We start from the raw sequence: 20,088 nt of genomic DNA on the forward strand, positions 1-20,088 counted from the left end.
ATATAAATATTGCTTATATATACAATAGAAATATTTATTTTTATCTAATCCGCATTAACCCGATTAAACGTTACGAGACGAGACGATGCCCATGAATGGCATCACACCGGTGCCTCCGTTATTTTATATTTCGGTGTTGCTTTGGGTCGTGGGATGCTTCCTCCACCTTGGCAAAGTCGAGCCACAGCGGGCGGCCTGTGTGGAGCCCTGCAGCGGTGCAGGCTGCTCCATCTCGCGCAGCGGCCCTTCACTCGTGAACACATAGGGTGGGGGGGGGTGGCCACTTTCGTCGATAAGACATCGTCAGTTGTGTGAGAGGGCTGCCGCGCATTTGAAACCATCGTTGGGTTTCACAGCAGCACGATGCTAATGACGACGACGCTGCTACTGCTGGGGTGTTCTTCACTCTTTGCGCATTGTCGGTGAGGGGGGGGCCGCACACCAGGGGCCGCACTCGAAGGCCACCAGGGGCCCGCGGGGTCTTCTGATGAAGAAGACCGACCTACAAGTGTTGTTCTCCTCGAACGTGGCGGTGGCAGTTGCGTTCCCAAAGAACGCCGCGTTTTGGAAAAATCGCATTCTAGTAAATAACGTGGTGGGGGGGGGGCGAAGCGCAGTGCGCGATAACGCGCGCGAGATGCGTAACGCAAGGCGGACAAAGAGTGAGGCGCGTGGGTAGCATCTCGAAGCATCCAGCAGCATCCCAACGCCCTGTGCGATGCTACGCCGAGGCAGCCGCACCACCGCTTATTCCTACTCGAGCGACAGAGTTTCGTTCACTCGATCGCGTTGTACCCATATTCGCATCCGCGTTATAAACACACGCGTTCCCTCATTACGTGCATCGCGACATTTACAGCACGCGTTATGAATACAACACGTGGCGCTATAGAGCGAGCTGTACCTGCAGGGTAGTATAACCACACACGTGGTGTGTTGCGATGGCAAGGGAGGAGGGCCCAACCCCGCAAACTGGATAGACACAACTCTTCACGCTTGCCTGGTGTGTGGCTACCCTCGTCGCTTTCAACAGAAATCCACGCCCCAATGAGTGACGCGGATGGGTTTGCCAGTAATGAGCGTTGTAGCTTGCGAACTCACTCTGGTGGCGGCGGTGGTGGAGAAACAAAGTGCCGTGATTGTTCAGCAGCAGCAGCAATACGCTCGAGATCCCAGTGGCAATGTCGAGGTCTGCTGATCACGACACGAGGACTTCAGGAAGGATTTCGTGTGCGGTAGTTTTGTAATACCCCTCCCCCCTCCTTTGAAGGATCATAGACTACAGCGGTGTACTATGTGGATTATGTGGTCTGCTGTTTGGGTTTCTTGGCCACAATTGCACCAATGTGGCTTGGCGTTAATGTATCTCTGTGTCTCTGTATGGGGTCTCTATGGGTTTACTATACGGCCCATAGTTTGGGATTCTTGGCCACAGTTCCACCACTGTGACTCGGATTTTCATTTCCCATTGATGAAGATCTGGGAGAGATTCCAGGATGGTGACAGCGCGGTCCCACACGGGGCATCGGGACTTGAGTGGGCTGCAGGGTGACATTGTCGAGGTCTGGGTTGATGGTTAAGGTTGTCGTGGTAGGTAAGAAGGCGTATAAGCTCGTGGAAAGTCACCATTCAGACTATAAACTAAACTCTGTTCTATTTCACCAGGTAAGGGCCTACTGAGCTGTGTAGCTCTCTTTCAGAAGCGACCTGGCTATCACAAATGACAGCTCAACGAAGTGGGCTCATAGGGCGCCACGGTGGAGAGATGTTAACTACCTTGCCTGGTACACAGGAGGTCGTTGTTCGCTCCCGATCCTAACGATTGTATATTTGGACTTTGCGTGTCTCTCTTCCCGTGGTCGCGTGGATTTTTCTCCGGGCACTCCAGATTTTCCCCTCCACAGTTAGAATTGACATCACGCGTTTTGAGTATTTGGCTGCTATAAATTTCCACGTGATGATGAGCCACTTCGTTGAGCTATCATTTGTGATAGTTAAGCCGCTTCTAAAAAATAGCTATACAGGGACTCCTCTACTTATGAACGAGTTAAGTTCCAGAGGTCTGTTCGTAAGTCTATTTGTTCGTAAGTCCAACTTTACTCCTGTCGATTCCAAACATGTACGGCATGGCGTTAAAAATGTTAAACTCTCCAGCAGACGTAGATTCCACTGGTTATTTATGTGATGCAGATGTAGATGTCACTGGTTCTTCACGTTCTGCAGATGTAGATGCCACCACCGCCATCTGTTGCACGGCAGTTGAATTAACGAATCTCGGTCCGAACAGGCAACTGGACATACAGACAGGTTCGTTCGTATCTCTGGAAATTAATAAGTCAAATGTTCGTAAGTAGAGGAGTCCCTGGATAGCTGTGGGGCCTTATCTGGTAAAAAAAATGTTAAATAATAATAGTGTGGACATCTATAGCAGCCAAATATTCCTAAGTGAGGCAGACATTGGGCCGTAGGCCCAGCAAAGAGGGATCGACTCGCAGTGGTCAAGGTTGCAGCGACTTGTAAACCTGTTACAGGTGAAGCTGATGCAGCCAAACCGGGTCCGGACACTCTTCACTTCTGAGTGCTGCCTTGGGACTGGGTATCAGAGGCAATGTTGGGAACCCCAAGAGGCGCGCGTGAAGCTTTGGAAAGAAACTGAACAATGATTTGGAAACGGAAAATAAAATAAATCCTAGCTAGTTTAATTGATTCGTTTACATGTTAAGCATGAGCACTGTTTATTTTCCACTGTAAATTACGATTATTAAGCTTTCATTCCGCTGGGAACACGAAGCCTCTTCACTCGCGCACGGCGATGTCACACGCCATCTTGGGTGCCGGGTTCGTCTTGTGTAGACTTTTAAAACGATCAACTATTCTTTTTATTTTACCAGGTAAGAAGGCCCACTGAGCTATGTAGCTCTTTTTCAGAAGCAACCTGGCTGTCACAAATGATAGCCCAACCCTGGCTCCGTGTGTGGCGCACAGGCGGACGGCAGGGAGTGAAAAACGGCCACGTCCTCGATTGTAAAGAATTGCGGGCGTAGATCCCCGAGGCGTTCATCGCTGTTGGCAGCCCCCTGAGACTGCACGGGGCTGGGAAGAACGACAGAGCCCACGCCCCTGCCAGAACTTCAAACGCCGGCACGACTTCCCGTGCATAGCTGATACTTTGTTTTTTTTCATTATGAACCACCGCTCAATTGAATTATCAATTAAATCAATGAAATTAATCAATAAAATGAATCAATTAAATCCATCAATTAAGTCATTAAATGAAATAAATATATTAAATCAATGAAATAAATCAAATAAATCAATCAATTCAATTAACTCAATAGATGAAATAAATCTATGAAATAAATTAAATAAATAAATTCAATTCAATCAATCAAATGATGAGCTACCGCTCAATCCCAGCATGCACACCGCAACGCTTACAGCGAGCTGGGTGCCAATTCAAGACGCGTTTGTCCTCGCCGCCGAGGCGGCCGATGAGAACGCGCCGGGCAGCCGGCCGCGAAGTCACCGGCGGCGCTGCGAGCGACAGCGAATGGCGGCAAGGGAATGTTTCATCCGCTCGAGCGAGCTTCTCGCCCGCTTGACGGGAGAGGCAATGGCAGCAGAGTTCCAAAGCCGGAAAGGGATCGTTGACGGTAGCGCGCGCACGCACGCACACACGCGTGTGATCGCCACACGCGTGCGTCGCACCGAGCGGGCTTCTTGTTTCACTTGGGCAGGTGTCTTTGAGCCACAGAGAGAAAGACCTGCAACGTTCTGAATAGGCCCTCGCGAGGCTTCCTTGCGAGACAACCCTGTCCCGTAACGCCGCTTCCCCACCGGCGTTCGCTTGAAGAGGCCCGATACTGCTGATGAGGGGCCACGGATGACAAAACTGCTCAGAGGTTCCCCCCCTCTCATTTTCAACATCTCCTAGACTTCAACGTGAAGAAGAAGAAGCGACACACTGGTCAACACGTGCGACTATGCAGTCGAGAAAAACGAGATTTTATTTATGTTTGCCGTTAATTGATTACCCACAGTCACCACCAGAGCGGTAATACGTTTTACACCCCCCAAAAGGGTTCGCGTGTGGACGCCGGTATAGAAGCCCACAACACCAGTCCACCTGTGCCTAGAAATCAAGCCCACGACGCATCCCCTGGGAATGTTTAAACAAAGCAAATATTGGGTAGAATAAAAACATTAAAAAAACTAATATTGGCATGCTGGGGATATTACGTCATTAAATAACCCAAACGAAGATTGAAGAGCAAGGATGGTTGTATGTTTACAGTCACGATCAGATTCACAAGCGACCTCCTCAACATAACGACGCAAGAACACAACAGTTACACGGTCAAGTCACACGGTTAAGTACCTGGGATTACACGACCCAACAATCACATCAGTGTTACGCGACACCACATTTCATCACGACAAAAACGCAACCGTGCACATTTTGCGAACGTTTGCGGGGCCAGTGCTGGATTATCCTCGTAGCAAAAGTAGCTACACATGCTTCGGGCCCCGCACTTTGAAGGACCCCGCGCTAAATGCTTTCAAGCTATCAATTCCGGTTCGGTGATTCTGCACTTGCTCTATTACTATAGTACTATACTGCCTTCAACTTTTATGAACGACTGGTTGTTTAAGGTTAGCGATTTGTCGTATTATCTGGCTGTATAGGCAAGTGAAAAAATAAATTAACTTTACTGTGCAAGTTAAAAATTTGTGTTTTAATATTTACGTGTTTTTTTAATTCATGGCCCTTTTATAACATCATGCTGCAGGCCCCGCACGAGCTTAATCCAGCACTGTTTGCCGGCTGATTGCATCTGTGTGGAGCGCGCGCCATGCCTGCGACGAGAACGACGGCCGAGTGGCTCAACGCGGACGCAAGCAGCGACCTGGCACCGCAACACGAACACCGCGACTACGCGAGCACAGCACGCGGCACTTTTAACGTCCAAAAAATACGCAGCTTTATGAACGCCTTTGACCGCAGGTGAGAGGAGAATACAACTTTCCCGAAAACATTGGATGTGGATAACTCATTTTTTTCGCATTGCCAAGCACCGTAACGCGATGCTGACGATGCCTCGTGCCCCAAAAGGCTGCGATCGTTGCCCTTATCGTTGTGCGCTTTAACCCCGCAGAGCATCGCCCGGCCTCAGCTCCTGTTCAGGAGGGCCCGGTTAAGTCGTCAGTCAGTGGGCGATGGTCGGTTTGCAAACTCCCGACAGAATCGTTTGCGGTGTAATTTTTGTTTTCAAATTTGCTGCACGTTTGGACCGTGACATCCGGCACACAGCGGCTTACTCTTGCGAACGGCCTCGCTCGATCTGCGGCGTCCACTCTGAAGAAGATGATGGCGTTAATATTTTACGGTCAAATAGCCTCCCAGGGAATTATCCAGGGCGGGTCTGCCGGATTCGAACTGAGGACGGTCCGCAACGAGCGGCGAGCACGCCGCCTGATCAGAGCGTCCCGGGGCCGCCTCGTGCGAGCTGGAAGCTTCGCTCATGAGAATAGACAAGTGGTGTCGAGTAAACTATGAACTATTTAAAACAAGTTTTTATTTTACCAGATAAGGAAGGCCCCACTGAGCTGCAATGTCGCTCTCTTTGTCAGAAGCGACCCGGCTATCACAAACGATAGCTCAGCGAAGTGGCTCATCAGCACATGGAAATTGATGACGGCCAAAATAAACTCTTCAGCGCAGTGAAAAAAAACGGAGCCCGGATTAAAATCCACGCCATCGCGGGGAGAGAGAGAGACACACAAACTACAAATAGACAGCAGCAGGCGTCAGGGTCGGAATCGAACCCACGGCTTCCTGCACACCAGGCGAGGCAGATAATATCTCGCCACCGTGGCGCCCGTGCGTGTGAGCACAGTGGGTTGTGTTCACACGCGTGGCAGTCACTTTAGAGTCTCGTATTTTCCTGCATTACGAGACAGAGCCCTGCTTGCGTCTCTACGGCATGTCGGTGGATGTCCCCCAAATCTATTCTATTGGCCTCCCATGTCACATGATGCTCGTGCCTCTCTCTGATTGGCCACCAGTGCCTATTAAATGCCTCGACATATTTCGCCAATACCAACACCCCGTGGTGTGTGACCTTAAAATAAAAAAAACTAATCTATAATAGGTGGCGTTTAGGGCTATGGTTCTTCTACATTGAACATAAGTCTAGAAGTTTAGAGAGTGGATGATAAGAGATGATTGGTGGGAATTAAACTTTTTTGTTTTGTTTTCTGATTACTAATAGGTAACTATTAGTAGTTACCTATTGGCTGTTTAAGGGGCCGTCCTAAATTACGTCACGCACCTAGGGGGGGGGGGTCAGACATGTGTGACGATGTGTGACGAGGGGGGGGTGAGAAATGTGACGTCACATCAAAATTCGCAACTTTAAATAAATATAGAATTGTTATAACAACACTAATTGTTATAACAACACTCCGACAACATCAGAGTGCAGCGCCACATTAAATACGCACTACAATGACAATAGTTTAAAGCGATTTGAAGCATGTTTTATTTTCAAAATGGAAATATGGTTTGGGGAGGGGGGCAGAGCTTTGTGATGTCATATTTGAGGGGGGGTGTGACTTTTTGTGACGCCGTGTGACGAGGGGGGGGGGGATCAAAAATAGTCCAAAATCGCGTGACGTCATTTATGGTCGGCCGCTAAGTACCAGACACATCCTGCAAAATAACTAAAATCATTCCTACAAAATAAAGGTATTTATATTAAAAGGTAAAATTCGAAAATGTCGCCGGCACTTTGCATCATGGGAAGTGTTGTCCTCGTGAGAACAAGGCCAGTGCCAGTGCCCTGGGCAGGAATCCAAGGGCCTCTTGAGTGAGACTGGGGGCGGTCCATGGGACCGGTGGTGAGGGCGCATTCCAAAGCGTGCTGCCGATTTTGTTTGGGCCGAACCGCAGCTCCTCGACACGGATTCGAGGCGTGCGCCTCGCGCGTTAGGGCCATCCATTGAAGCAGGCTGATGGCACGATCCGCAAACAAGGCCCGTTCCCACAACGATTGCCTCTGCGCGCACTACGGAGGAGGACTATTGCCCGAGACGTGGCACCTGTAGGACAATGTCTGCTACTCCGAAGGCCGCGTGGTGTTTCGTGACACACAGAGCGTCGTCGAGCTACGCTGCTAGTTGCACTTTGTGCACCTCTTCTGCCAACGGCCGTGGCGTCACCAGCTAAACGTGATTAGATCGCCTCCTCGGAATTCCATCACTGTGGAAGGCGACCGTTATATAGTTATAAAGACTATATATGACGATACATGTAACTTTCTATATAACTATATATATAAAACTATATATATAAAACTATATATATCGTTTTATATATACAGTTAACAGCCCCTACTTGAAAATACTGCACGCAAGTCAAGCCAGCGTTACCTAAAATAGCCACTCGCGTGCGCACATGCGCATGTGGACACACGCATGCACGCACGCGCGAGGCCATTCCTCCTTTTTCCAGTCGCTCCGACCTCCGGCTGTGCCGTTGACGCTGCCGCCGTCCCCGCGAGACGCTGACCACCTCACTCGCGACTCACACGGGAAGCGGCGTGGCGTTAACCCCCCCCCCCTCCTATGGCAAATGAAGAATTGGCCTCCGGAAGCGTGCGCTGCAGAACTACTCCCGAGGCACCCCCCCTTCGCAGTCGCCTCACGCCCGCTCCGGGTGATGCGGCGCCTCAATCGACGTGCTCGGCCTCGGAGCTTGGAGCAAAGCCTCGTGAAGTGAGAGAACGCGGAGTGGTTTTTTTGCGCAGTCGCTGCCGACCAGCCGCAACCCATCAAAGCGTCGCACTTCAGCGTCTCCGCTTAAACCCACGAGTCGCTTAACCCGACATTGCACCCCGGCGACGTGGCCCGTTGTTCTGACGCGGTTTTATTTCTCTGCAGTCAAGTGGCCGTCCCGAGTCATTTGTAACATTTGCAAGCGGCCAGGAAAAGAGTCTCACTGGTTCTCGTGTCAATCCTCTCCCAACACGCGTTCAGTTTGTGCTATCGTGCATCGCGAGGCAGAGAGGCATTTGGAATTCTTAGAGGCGAGCGGTGTTAAAAAAAGAAAAAACCCGGAACATTACGTCGGTAACTTATAGTCCGAATTCAGCACGCAAACCGCCACCACCGCCGATGGCTTTTCTGCTTTGGGCTGTGTTGGGCATTTCCCATCCCAAGCTTTTGCCATGCGGCTGACTGACTGCGGCCACCTTTAGGCGACTATCCCGCACCATTTCACCGTTGCGTTTCGTTAATACGAGCTTTGTGCAAATCCATTCGTGATTTTAGGGGTGACCCACCCAAGTCACCGATCTCTCTCTCTCTCTCTGTCTCCCGCGCTCTCGCCGGGTTCAATGAGAAGAACAAAACAACTTAGTACGCAATTGCGGCCTGGCTTTTCCGCGGCCATGATTAGCGGTTCATCATACATTTTCGGGTCAGAGCCATGCGGCAGCGATTCTAGGCGGGCCGGCAAATTATTTCATTGGAAAAAGGCCCTCCCGTTGCCCGTATGGCAGAGGCGGCAGTGGGGGGGGGGGGAAGGGCGAGCGCCGTGACAGTCACCATCATCGTCGCCGCTTCAGCTCTCTCACCGGGGCGAGTCGACGTGCAATTCCCTCTCAGTTATGCGGCGTTTTAGCGTCCAAGCTGCCAGGGCGGGCACCTTCAGGACGAGATGCGGAAAAAGTCAACGGTTCGCGGTCCACCAATCAAAACGAAACAAAAGCTCGACAGCTGAAGACGCCCGTGGTGATGAAGTTTAAAGCTTGACGGAGGAGGAGGGAGAGGAGGAATCTGTCGACACGAGGCCGAACGGAGGACGAGCGCGTGTGGGGTTATCTGTTGTCAAGTTGCTCGCGCGCACCCCTCTTCTCGTCTTTATTATTTGAACCGATGTGGCCGAGCGCACTGCGACGGTTTTACCGCAGCACGGTCTTGAGCTCGTGGCTCACGAAGGAGAAGCCGGAGAAGGTGTCCTGGTCCATAGAGTCGATGAGGTTGCGGTCTCCCCGCGAGAGCCGAGGTTTCTCCTGCAGGAACTCTTTGTCAAAGTTGCTCCAGTCCCCGGGGGAGCCCTGGGGGGGGGGAGGGCGGTGCACGCACACACGCACATAGACAGACAGACACGTACACACGCACGCACACACATGCACGCACACACACATGTAGACAGACAGACACATACACACACACGTACACGCACACATGCATACACATGCGCACACGCATGCACACACATACACACGCACACACAGGTCAGCATGGCACACGAGGATGTGGTGTAAGGCCAGAACCACGCCCGGCCGCCTTTATCTCCCCAGTGCCGTTGATTATACATCGCAGTGAAGCTGAGGACCGGTTCAGATAATCGTCACAGATGTTGGGCCGTGAGCGGAAATCGAACGCTGGCCGCCGGGGTTCGTAGCACACTGCAGCGCTAACCACTGCACCACCACTCCCCACCGTGTCATGCTAGGAACGATCTCCCAACGTGACTCTTCCAACGATCTCCCCACCGTGTCACTCTACTAACGATCTCCCCACCACGTCCCTCGACCAACAATCTCCCCACCACGTCCCTCTACCAACAATCTCCCCACCACGTCACTCTACCAACAATCTCCCCACCACGTCACTCTACCAACAATCTCCCCACCACGTCACTCTACCAACAATCTCCCCACCACGTCACTCTACTAACGATCTCCCCACCACGTCACTCTACCAACGATCTCCCCACCGTGTCACTCTACTAACGATCTCCCCACCACGTCACTCTACCAACAATCTCCCCACCACGTCACTCTACCAACAATCTCCCCACCACGTCACTCTACCAACAATCTCCCCACCACGTCACTCTACTAACGATCTCCCCACCACGTCACTCTACCAACGATCTCCCCACCGTGTCACTCTACTAACGATCTCCCCACCACGTCCCTCTACCAACAATCTCCCCACCACGTCCCTCTACCAACAATCTCCCCACCACGTCCCTCTACCAACAATCTCCCCACCACGTCCCTCTACCAACAATCTCCCCACCACGTCACTCTACCAACAATCTCCCCACCACGTCCCTCTACCAACAATCTCCCCACCACGTCCCTCTACCAACAATCTCCCCACCACGTCCCTCTACCAACAATCTCCCCACCACGTCACTCTACCAACAATCTCCCCACCACGTCACTCTACTAACGATCTCCCCACCACGTCACTCTACCAACAATCTCCCCACCACGTCACTCTACCAACAATCTCCCCACCACGTCACTCTACTAACAATCTCCCCACCACATCACTCTACCAACAATCTCCCCACCACGTCCCTCTACCAACAATCTCCCCACCACGTCACTCTACCAACAATCTCCCCACCACGTCACTCTACTAACGATCTCCCCACCACGTCACTCTACTAACGATCTCCCCACCACGTCACTCTACCAACAATCTCCCCACCACGTCACTCTACCAACAATCTCCCCACCACGTCACTCTACTAACAATCTCCCCACCACATCACTCTACCAACAATCTCCCCACCACGTCCCTCTACCAACAATCTCCCCACCACGTCACTCTACCAACAATCTCCCCACCACGTCACTCTACTAACGATCTCCCCACCACGTCACTCTACCAACAATCTCCCCACCACGTCACTCTACCAACAATCTCCCCACCACGTCACTCTACCAACAATCTCCCCACCACGTCACTCTACCAACAATCTCCCCACCACGTCACTCTACCAACAATCTCCCCACCACGTCACTCTACCAACAATCTCCCCACCACGTCACTCTACCAACAATCTCCCCACCACGTCACTCTACCAACAATCTCCCCACCACGTCACTCTACCAACAATCTCCCCACCACGTCACTCTACTAACGATCTCCCCACCACGTCACTCTACCAACGATCTCCCCACCGTGTCACTCTACTAACGATCTCCCCACCACGTCACTCTACCAACAATCTCCCCACCACGTCACTCTACCAACAATCTCCCCACCACGTCACTCTACCAACAATCTCCCCACCACGTCACTCTACTAACGATCTCCCCACCACGTCCCTCTACCAACAATCTCCCCACCACGTCCCTCTACCAACAATCTCCCCACCACGTCCCTCTACCAACAATCTCCCCACCACGTCACTCTACCAACAATCTCCCCACCACGTCCCTCTACCAACAATCTCCCCACCGCGTCCCTCTACCAACAATCTCCCCACCACGTCCCTCTACCAACAATCTCCCCACCACGTCACTCTACCAACAATCTCCCCACCACGTCACTCTACTAACGATCTCCCCACCACGTCACTCTACCAACAATCTCCCCACCACGTCACTCTACCAACAATCTCCCCACCACGTCACTCTACTAACAATCTCCCCACCACGTCACTCTACTAACAATCTCCCCACCACATCACTCTACCAACAATCTCCCCACCACATCACTCTACCAACAATCTCCCCACCGCGTCACTCTACTAACGATCTCCCCACCACGTCACACTACCAACGATCTCCCCACCACGTCACTCTATCAACAATCTCCCCACCACATCACTCTACCAACAATCTCCCCACCACATCACTCTACCAACAATCTCCCCACCACGTCACTCTACCAACAATCTCCCCACCACGTCACTCTACCAACAATCTCCCCACCACGTCACACTACCAACGATCTCCCCACCACGTCACTCTACCAACAATCTCCCCACCACGTCACTCTACCAACAATCTCCCCACCACGTCACTCTACCAACAATCTCCCCACCACGTCACTCTACCAACAATCTCCCCACCACGTCACTCTAGCAACAATCTCCCCACCACGTCACTCTACCAACAATCTCCCCACCACGTCACTCTACTAACGATCTCCCCACCGCGTCACTCTACCAACAATCTCCCCACCACGTCACTCTACCAACAATCTCCCCACCACGTCACTCTACCAACAATCTCCCCACCACGTCACTCTACTAACAATCTCCCCACCACGTCACTCTACTAACGATCTCCCCACCACGTCACTCTACCAACGATCTCCCCACCACGTCACTCTACCAACGATCTCCCCACCACGTCACTCTACTAACAATCTCCCCACCACGTCACTCTACCAACAATCTCCCCACCACGTCATTCTACCAACAATCTCCCCACCACGTCACTCTATCAACAATCTCCCCACCACGTCACTCTACTAACAATCTCCCCACCACGTCACTCTACCAACAATCTCCCCACCACGTCACTCTACCAACAATCTCCCCACCACGTCACTCTACCAACAATCTCCCCACCACGTCACTCTACCAACAATCTCCCCACCACGTCACTCTACCAACAATCTCCCCACCACGTCACTCTACCAACGATCTCCTCATTGCGTCACTCGACTAACGATTTCCCCACTACGTCACTCTACTAATGATCTCCCCACCACGTCACTCTACCAACAATCTCCCCACCACATCACTCTACGATTGATCTCCCCACCGCGTTACTCTACGATTGATCTCGCCAGGTCGCACTGCGACTGCTCACCACACGGGGCTTGAAGGGCGGCTCCAGCTCCCGCTTCTCCAGCGCTTCCCAGTTGATGGTGCGGAAGAACGGGTGCTGCCGGATCTCCCCGGTGACACCGAGTCTCTTGGTGGGTTCTCGCTCCAGAAGCTGAGAACAAAGACAAACATTCCCCTTGTAGCCTCAACGGACTGTCGGGGCAAGTGCTTTTCATAAGCGGCACCGATGCGGGCCGGCCATGGCGCTCGAAGGATTTGGTGGCCAGCACCACGCCCGGCCGCCTTTGTCTCCCTAGTGGAGATGTTTACAGACCGCACCAGGTACTCATTTGAGGCCGAGTCGACCTAGTGGAGGCTCAGGAATAGTTCAGTTATTTGTCACTGGGAATTGAAGTCGGGTCACCAGGTTCATAGCGCAGTGCAATGCTATCCATTGTGCCACCGCTCTCCATGATAACACAATCATTAACCACAATTATTGCTCATATTGTATTATAATTATTGAAATTCTTCTTCTTCTCGAAACACGAAGCCTCAGCGCCTCTCAAGGCTTTTATTTCAGGAGTGTCCTGAAAAGTTTTCGCAGCAAGGGGGCGACGGTTGGCAGGTTTCAAAATCAGGTTGCGGTGTCATTGATTCACATCGGGACATTTGGCTCACGTCAGTTACATTGTGTGAAAACAAACGAGAACTATGGCAGGAAACCGGAGAACCTTGGGAGGAAACCCATGTGGACCAAAGGTAGAACGCACAAACTCCGCACACACGGGCGCCCAAGCCGGGAGTCGAACCCAGGTGCTTCTTGCTGAGCGTTACCGCCCTGTCGCCCGGTGATTTTCCCCCTCCACGTGAGAGTCTCGCTCACCTGGTGGGGGGGGGGGGGAGAAACACCACTCACTCACCAGGGGCAGGATGTCGCGCGAGTCCTTGGTGATCCAGCGCGGGTAGTAGGGCACGCTGGTGCGGATGCTCTCGAACAGCTCCTCCTCGTCGTCACCACGGAATGGACTCTGCCCGATGAGCATCTCGTAGAGGAGGACCCCAAACGACCACCAGTCCACGGAGCAGTTGTACTTCTGTCCAATCACGATCTGCAAGGTGGCCCGGGCAGTCAGGGGGACAGAGCGCTGCGCTTGCACTGGCTGAGATGCTGGGTTGTGTTCACTCGCTCACTCGCTCGTTCAACCAGACACTATCTTACACACACACACGTTCACCCGCTCACTTACCCGCCTGCTCACTCTCTCCCCTGCTCGTTCAACCGCTCACTCACCAACACACACCCGGCCTTTCACTGGAAAAACCACCTCTGCAGTACTAAACTCTACTGACCTGGTATCGACAATCAAGGGGATTGCCCTGTCCCCAGACGACCTGCTTGTCAGTTTTGATGTGGTTTCCTTGTTCACCAAGGTGCCTGTGCCTGACACCATCGCAATCATTGAAGACTTGGTTCATCAAGGACTAAATGCTGGGGTACCCCCCCTGGTGAGACACTGCTTAACCAATACATACTTCACCTGGAATGAACCTTCTGCAAGCAAATTGAGGGCACCCCAATGGGCTCCCCCCTATCTCCGGTTGTAGCCAACATCTTCATGGAGAAATTTGAGACGGACGCCATCCAGACTGCCACTCTACGCCCGACCTTATGGAAGAGGTACGTAGACGACACTTTTGTCATCTGGCCACATGGCCGGCCTGCTCTAGACCAATTTCTCGACCACATCAATTCCATACACCCAGCCATCAGATTCACCATGGAAGTCGAAAATGATGGCAAGCTACCCTTTTTGGATGTCCTAATCAAAAGGAGACCTGATGGTTCAATGAGCCACTCTGTCTACAGGAAAGCCACCCACACGGATGCTTATCTAAAACCGGATTCCCACCACCATCCATCCCAGAAGAATTCCCTCATCAAGACTCTATATCATAGAGCCCAATGCATCTCCGACCATGAACACATTTCCAGTGAACTCAAACACGTACGCCAAGCTCTTAAGGCTAATGGTTACTCCGACTACACAATCCGCAAAGCCATCACTCCAACCATCAAGAAAGATCCTGTTGAGGAGCCTTTCAAGACCATCACCTTACCCTACATTGCTGGGGTCACAAAAAAGATCTCCAAAATCCTGATTAAACACAAGATCCAGGTCCGATTCAACACAGTACATAAAATCCGTGATCTGGTACCATCTGTAAAAGATGTGATTCCAGACATACAGTACCCTGGCGTCTACAAACTAAGTTGCCTCTGTGGTAGCAGTTACATTGGGGAAACCAAACGACACGTCTCAGACCGCATTCGTGAACATAAAGCTGATCTAAAACACGGTAGGACAAACACCTCAGCCGTGGCAGACCACTGTTACAACTCAGTGGGCTCACATGACATTGACTTTTCCAAGACGGAGGTTCTCTGCAAGCCATCTGGCTATCATGAGAGATTCGTTCATGAGGCGATTCACATATACAAACACAGAGACAATTTTAACCGAGAAGATGGATTCAGGCTTAGCAATCATTGGAAGGACGTAATAAACCATTTCGATACACATTAGGGTGAGTTGAATAATACATAGTGTTATATTAAAATGTATAAAGTATAGGGTGGTTTACAGCAATACAGTATATAATTTAATGTTGGGTTTATCTATGGCAGTATATAGTACTGTATATGCTAAGAGAATAAAGTTTAGATGGAAGTATATTATATACTTCTTACGACGTAGAATTGTAATTTATTATTTGTTGTTAGTAACTCAGCTTATTGTAGAGTATAGTAAGTTTCAGTTTATATTTTAGTTTTTTTTTTTATGTAGTTTTTACTTTGGTTTTCTACGTGGTTGTTTGGTAAATGCAGCTACATATCACTAACATTCCTTTCCTTTATTAACGCTGTTCCTTGCGCCCCCCCGTGGTGCTGTTGATCCTGCATAATGCATGGGCATAATGGGACTTTGAAACCCCTCCGCCCACCTCCTACGCATTGTCCATTGGTATGCTAAATTCCTCTTCATATGCACATTCTTTTGTTAAGGCGCTCCTCCTCGCAACACCTATATAAGCTCCTAGCTTGATAATGTTCTCATTCTTCGCCTGAGGACGGCTGCTTGCGTTGTGGCCAAAACGTCGTGAGAATTGTTTTATTATGTTTTATTTTTATTATTTTATTACTTCCCTTCTACGTGACTTTACCGAAAGAACCAAGAAGACAACACACACCCGTTCACCCACTCACTCACCCGTTCACCTGCTTGCTCACCTGCTCATTCCACCGCTCGCTCATTCAGCCACACACACCCGTTCACTCACTCGCTCCCTCACCTGCTCACTCGCTTGCTCGTTCAACCATTCGCTCACTCACACACCCATCCACTCACCTTCTTGCTCACCCACCCAATCACCCACTCCTCCATACAATTCAACATCTCACTTGTAATCTTTTGCTCTTTGTAAAAATGAAAAATGTCTGCAGAGAAATTTTCTTTTGTTATGCCATAGACCCTCAGTGAGTCTTAAGACACGTTTTCAGGAGGGTGTTGCATGCCAGGAGGTCCCACTCACATGCATTGATAGCACTCAGAGGCCTACACTGCTGGCTTTACCTCACCTGGTATGTATGCAGGAGGTCGTGGGTTTGATCCGACCCTGGCACCTGTATATTTGGAGTTTGCATGTCATCCCCGTGGTTGCGTGGATTTTTTTCCGGGTCCTCCGTTTTTCCCCTCCACATTGCGAATCGTCATCAGGCATTTAGAGCGATTGGCTGCTGTAAATTTGCACGTGATAAGCCACTTCATTGAGCTGCCATTTGTGATAGCCAGGTCACTTCTGAAAAAGAACTATGTAGCAGCTCAGTGGGGCCTTACTTGGTAAAATAAAAATAGGTGGGGGGGGGGAAATAACCTACTTGCTGTGCTACCCTCTCCTGGCCACCCCCACAGCCCAGTGGGAATTGGGGTTTGCACATTTGTAAAGAAGCTCCTTCGCAGGTTCCATTTTTTAGGTTATTTATTTTACAGTAACGTATTTACAAGGCGAGATTATAACTAATACATTCACAAGGCTATGATTATCTGCAGCCCCGGTGGTTCTCACTAGATTCATCTTGAATAGTCCTTCTTGATGATTTCCACCGTGTAAATCTCGAACAATCCTTCTTGATGGTTTCCACCATGTAGATCTCAGACAGTCCTTCTTGATATTTTCCACCATGTAGATCTCAGACAGTCCTTATTGATGGTTTCCACCATGTAGATCTTGAGCAGTCCTTCTTGATGGTTTCCACCATGTAGATCTCGGACAGTCCTACTTGATGGTTTCCACCATGTAGATCTCGGACAGTCTTTCTTGATGGTTTCCACCATGGAGATCTCAGACAGTCCTTCTTGATGGTTTCCACCATGTAGATCTCGAACAGTCCTTCTTGATGGTTTCCACCATGTAGATCTCAGACAATCCTTCTTGATGGTTTCCACCATGTAGATCTCAGACAGTCCTTCTTGATGGTTTCCACCATGTAGATCTCAGACAGTCCTTCTTGATGGTTTCCACCATGTAGATCTCAAACACTCCTTCTTGATGGTTTCCACCAAGTAGATCTCAGATAGTTCTTATTGATGGTTTCCACCATGTAGATCTTGAGCAGTCCTTCTTGATGGTTTCCACCATGTAGATCTCGGACAGTCCTTCTTGATGGTTTCCACCATGTAGATCTCAGACAGTCTTTCTTGATGGTTTCCACCATGTAGATCTCGAACAGTCCGTCTTGATGGTTTCCACCATGCAGATCTCGAGCAGTCCTTCTTGATGGTTTCCACCATGTAGATTTCAGACAGTCTTTCATGGCGGTTTCCACCATTTAGATCTCGAACAGTCCTTCTTGATGGTTTCCACCATGTAGTTCTCGAACAGTACTTCTTGATGGTTTCCACCATGTAGATCTCGAACAGACCTTCTTGATGGTTTTCACCATGTAGTTCTCGAACAGTCCTTCTTGATATTTTTCACCATGTAGATCTCAGACAGTCCTTATTGATGGTTTCCACCATGTAGATCTTGAGCAGTCCTTCTTGATGGTTTCCACCATGTAGATCTCGGACAGTCCTACTTGATGGTTTCCACCATGTAGATCTCGGACAGTCTTTCTTGATGGTTTCCACCATGGAGATCTCAGACAGTCCTTCTTGATGGTTTCCACCATGTAGATCTCGAACAGTCCTTCTTGATGGTTTCCACCATGTAGATCTCAGACAGTCCTTCTTGATGGTTTCCACCATGTAGATCTCAGACAGTCCTTCTTGATGGTTTCCACCATGTAGATCTCATACAGTCCTTCTTGATGGTTTCCACCATGTAGATCTCAGACAATCCTTCTTGATGGTTTCCACCATGTAGATCTCAGACAGTTCTTATTGATGGTTTCCACCATGTAGATCTTGAGCAGTCCTTCTTGATGGTTTCCACCATGTAGATCTCGGACAGTCCTTCTTGATGGTTTCCACCATGTAGATCTCAGACAGTCTTTCTTGATGGTTTCCACCATGTAGATCTCGAACAGTCCTTCTTGATGGTTTCCACCATGCAGATCTCGAGCAGTCCTTCTTGATGGTTTCCACCATGTAGATCTCAGACAGTCTTTCATGGCGGTTTCCACCATTTAGATCTCGAACAGTCCTTCTTGATGGTTTCCACCATGTAGTTCTCGAAGAGTACTTCTTGATGGTTTCCACCATGTAGATCTCGAACAGACCTTCTTGATGGTTTCCACTATGTAGTTCTCGAACAGTCCTTCTTGATGGTTTCCACCATGTAGATTTCGGACAGTCCTTATTGATGGTTTCCACCATGTAGATCTCGAACAGTCCTTCTTGATGGTTTCCACCATGTAGATTTCGGACAGTCCTTATTGATGGTTTCCACCATGTAGATCTCGAACAGTCCTTCTTGATGGTTTCCACCATGTAGATCTCAGACAGTCAGCCCCGATGTCGTCTACCTTCAGTCCCCGAGCCAGTGCCCCGATTGCCGGCCTCGCTCCCCCTTATATACCCGCTCAGCCACACCCCGGTAACTTCCAGCACTTTCGCCTGGTAGATTCTTCCGACAGACTCCACTGTCTTCTACTTTCCTTCTAGAACCTTCCCTCGTACAGTACCCTGCACCTGTTTCCACCCCTCTCCACTGAACCCACGAGAACCCCTTGTCATGTTCACTACCCTGCACATCTTTGCCTCACCTCTGGGGCAATGTAGTCCGGGGTGCCGCAGAAGGTGCCGGCGCGAACATCGCCCACGATGTTCTCCTTGCACATGCCGAAGTCAGCAATCTTGACGTGGCCGTCCTTGTCCAAGAGGACGTTGTCCAGCTTCAGGTCCCTGGGGCAGAACGAAATGGGGGTGGCGGGGGGGGGGGGTGTTTGTACCTCCGTGAGTCTCGCCAGGGTCTTGGAAAGTTTTCGCAGTGCGGGGGGGCGGGTGCTGTGTGCGATACTCCCAGTCGAGTCGTTTGTGCGGAATTTTTTCTAATTTGGCCAAGTTGGACCGCGGCACCATGAATCAACCATGGTCACGTGACACTCCGGTCATCCTCGTAGCAGCAGCCGCGACTTTTGGCTGACCATCGAACAAAGACAGGGGTAACGGCATCACGCGGTGCTTTCACCTGTGCTTCTGTGGTCGTCTGGAATGCCCTTCCTTCCGATGTTAGGAAGCCACTGGAGCTATGCACCTTTAAATCACCTAGATTGAAAACGAATTTCTTTATAACTGCTTTTTGTGTTGAGTTTGTTGTCATTCTCCCGCACCTCTGGTTAACATGGTTGGCTATGTATGGTGTGAAAGAAGTTCAACATACCTACATCAACAATGGACATACAATGGCTTGCCAATGTCTGAATCAGAATATTTTCTTATACTGGAGCAATCCGATGAGCTATACAACGTTTTTTCACAGATTTTCCAGTAGCGACGGGAAAAAATGTTACAACAACAATCAGTACAAAAACATTATAGTAGTGCAAAGTACAAGAAAGATAAACAAATCACCCAAACACATACAAATTAAACTAAACCATCCCCACCCTACCAGATAAAGCCCACTGAGCTATTAACTTATTTTTCAGAAGCATCCTGGCCACAAATAACAGCTCAACAAAGTGGCTTATCGCGTGGACATTTAATAGCAACAAATTAATCTAAATGCATTGGTCCCTCAGTTCACGGTCCCATCGATTAATGACATTTCAGGAAACGATTCGCCTCCCATAGGGGTCTCATTGTTTCTATTAACGATACATTTTCGATAAATGGTATGTCTTACGATGTCACGCGGCTACCAATTTCGACCAATCGGAACGCTCCCTAAGTGGACTCGGCAGACCTCAGCCAATCAGCGACCCACCCTTTTGTGAGCGTTTTTAGAGCAACTGGCTGCTCGCTTTTTAATGTTTGATGTGTGTTACTTACGGA

At 50.1% G+C, this 20,088-nt stretch overlaps 1 protein-coding gene across 3 annotated transcripts in view; it reads right to left on the reverse strand.

The window, feature by feature from the left end:
* Positions 1-8,530: 8,530 nt before the first annotated feature.
* LOC144946236 (protein kinase C delta type-like) overlaps positions 8,531-20,088 on the reverse strand; it is a 57,065-nt gene continuing 45,507 nt past the window's right edge. For all 3 annotated transcript variants that reach the window (XM_078875115.1, XM_078875117.1, XM_078875114.1), the window contains exons 15-18: positions 18,858-18,996; positions 13,513-13,701; positions 12,633-12,761; positions 8,531-9,119 (exon numbers count right to left, since the gene is read on the reverse strand). In XM_078875115.1, coding sequence (XP_078731241.1) covers positions 8,964-9,119; positions 12,633-12,761; positions 13,513-13,701; positions 18,858-18,996 — 613 coding nt within the window. In that variant the 3' untranslated portion in view covers positions 8,531-8,963. The remainder of the gene's footprint in view (positions 9,120-12,632; positions 12,762-13,512; positions 13,702-18,857; positions 18,997-20,088) is intronic.

This window comes from Lampetra fluviatilis, chromosome 40 (assembly GCF_964198595.1).
Source record: "Lampetra fluviatilis chromosome 40, kcLamFluv1.1, whole genome shotgun sequence".
Lineage (NCBI taxonomy): Eukaryota > Metazoa > Chordata > Hyperoartia > Petromyzontiformes > Petromyzontidae > Lampetra > Lampetra fluviatilis.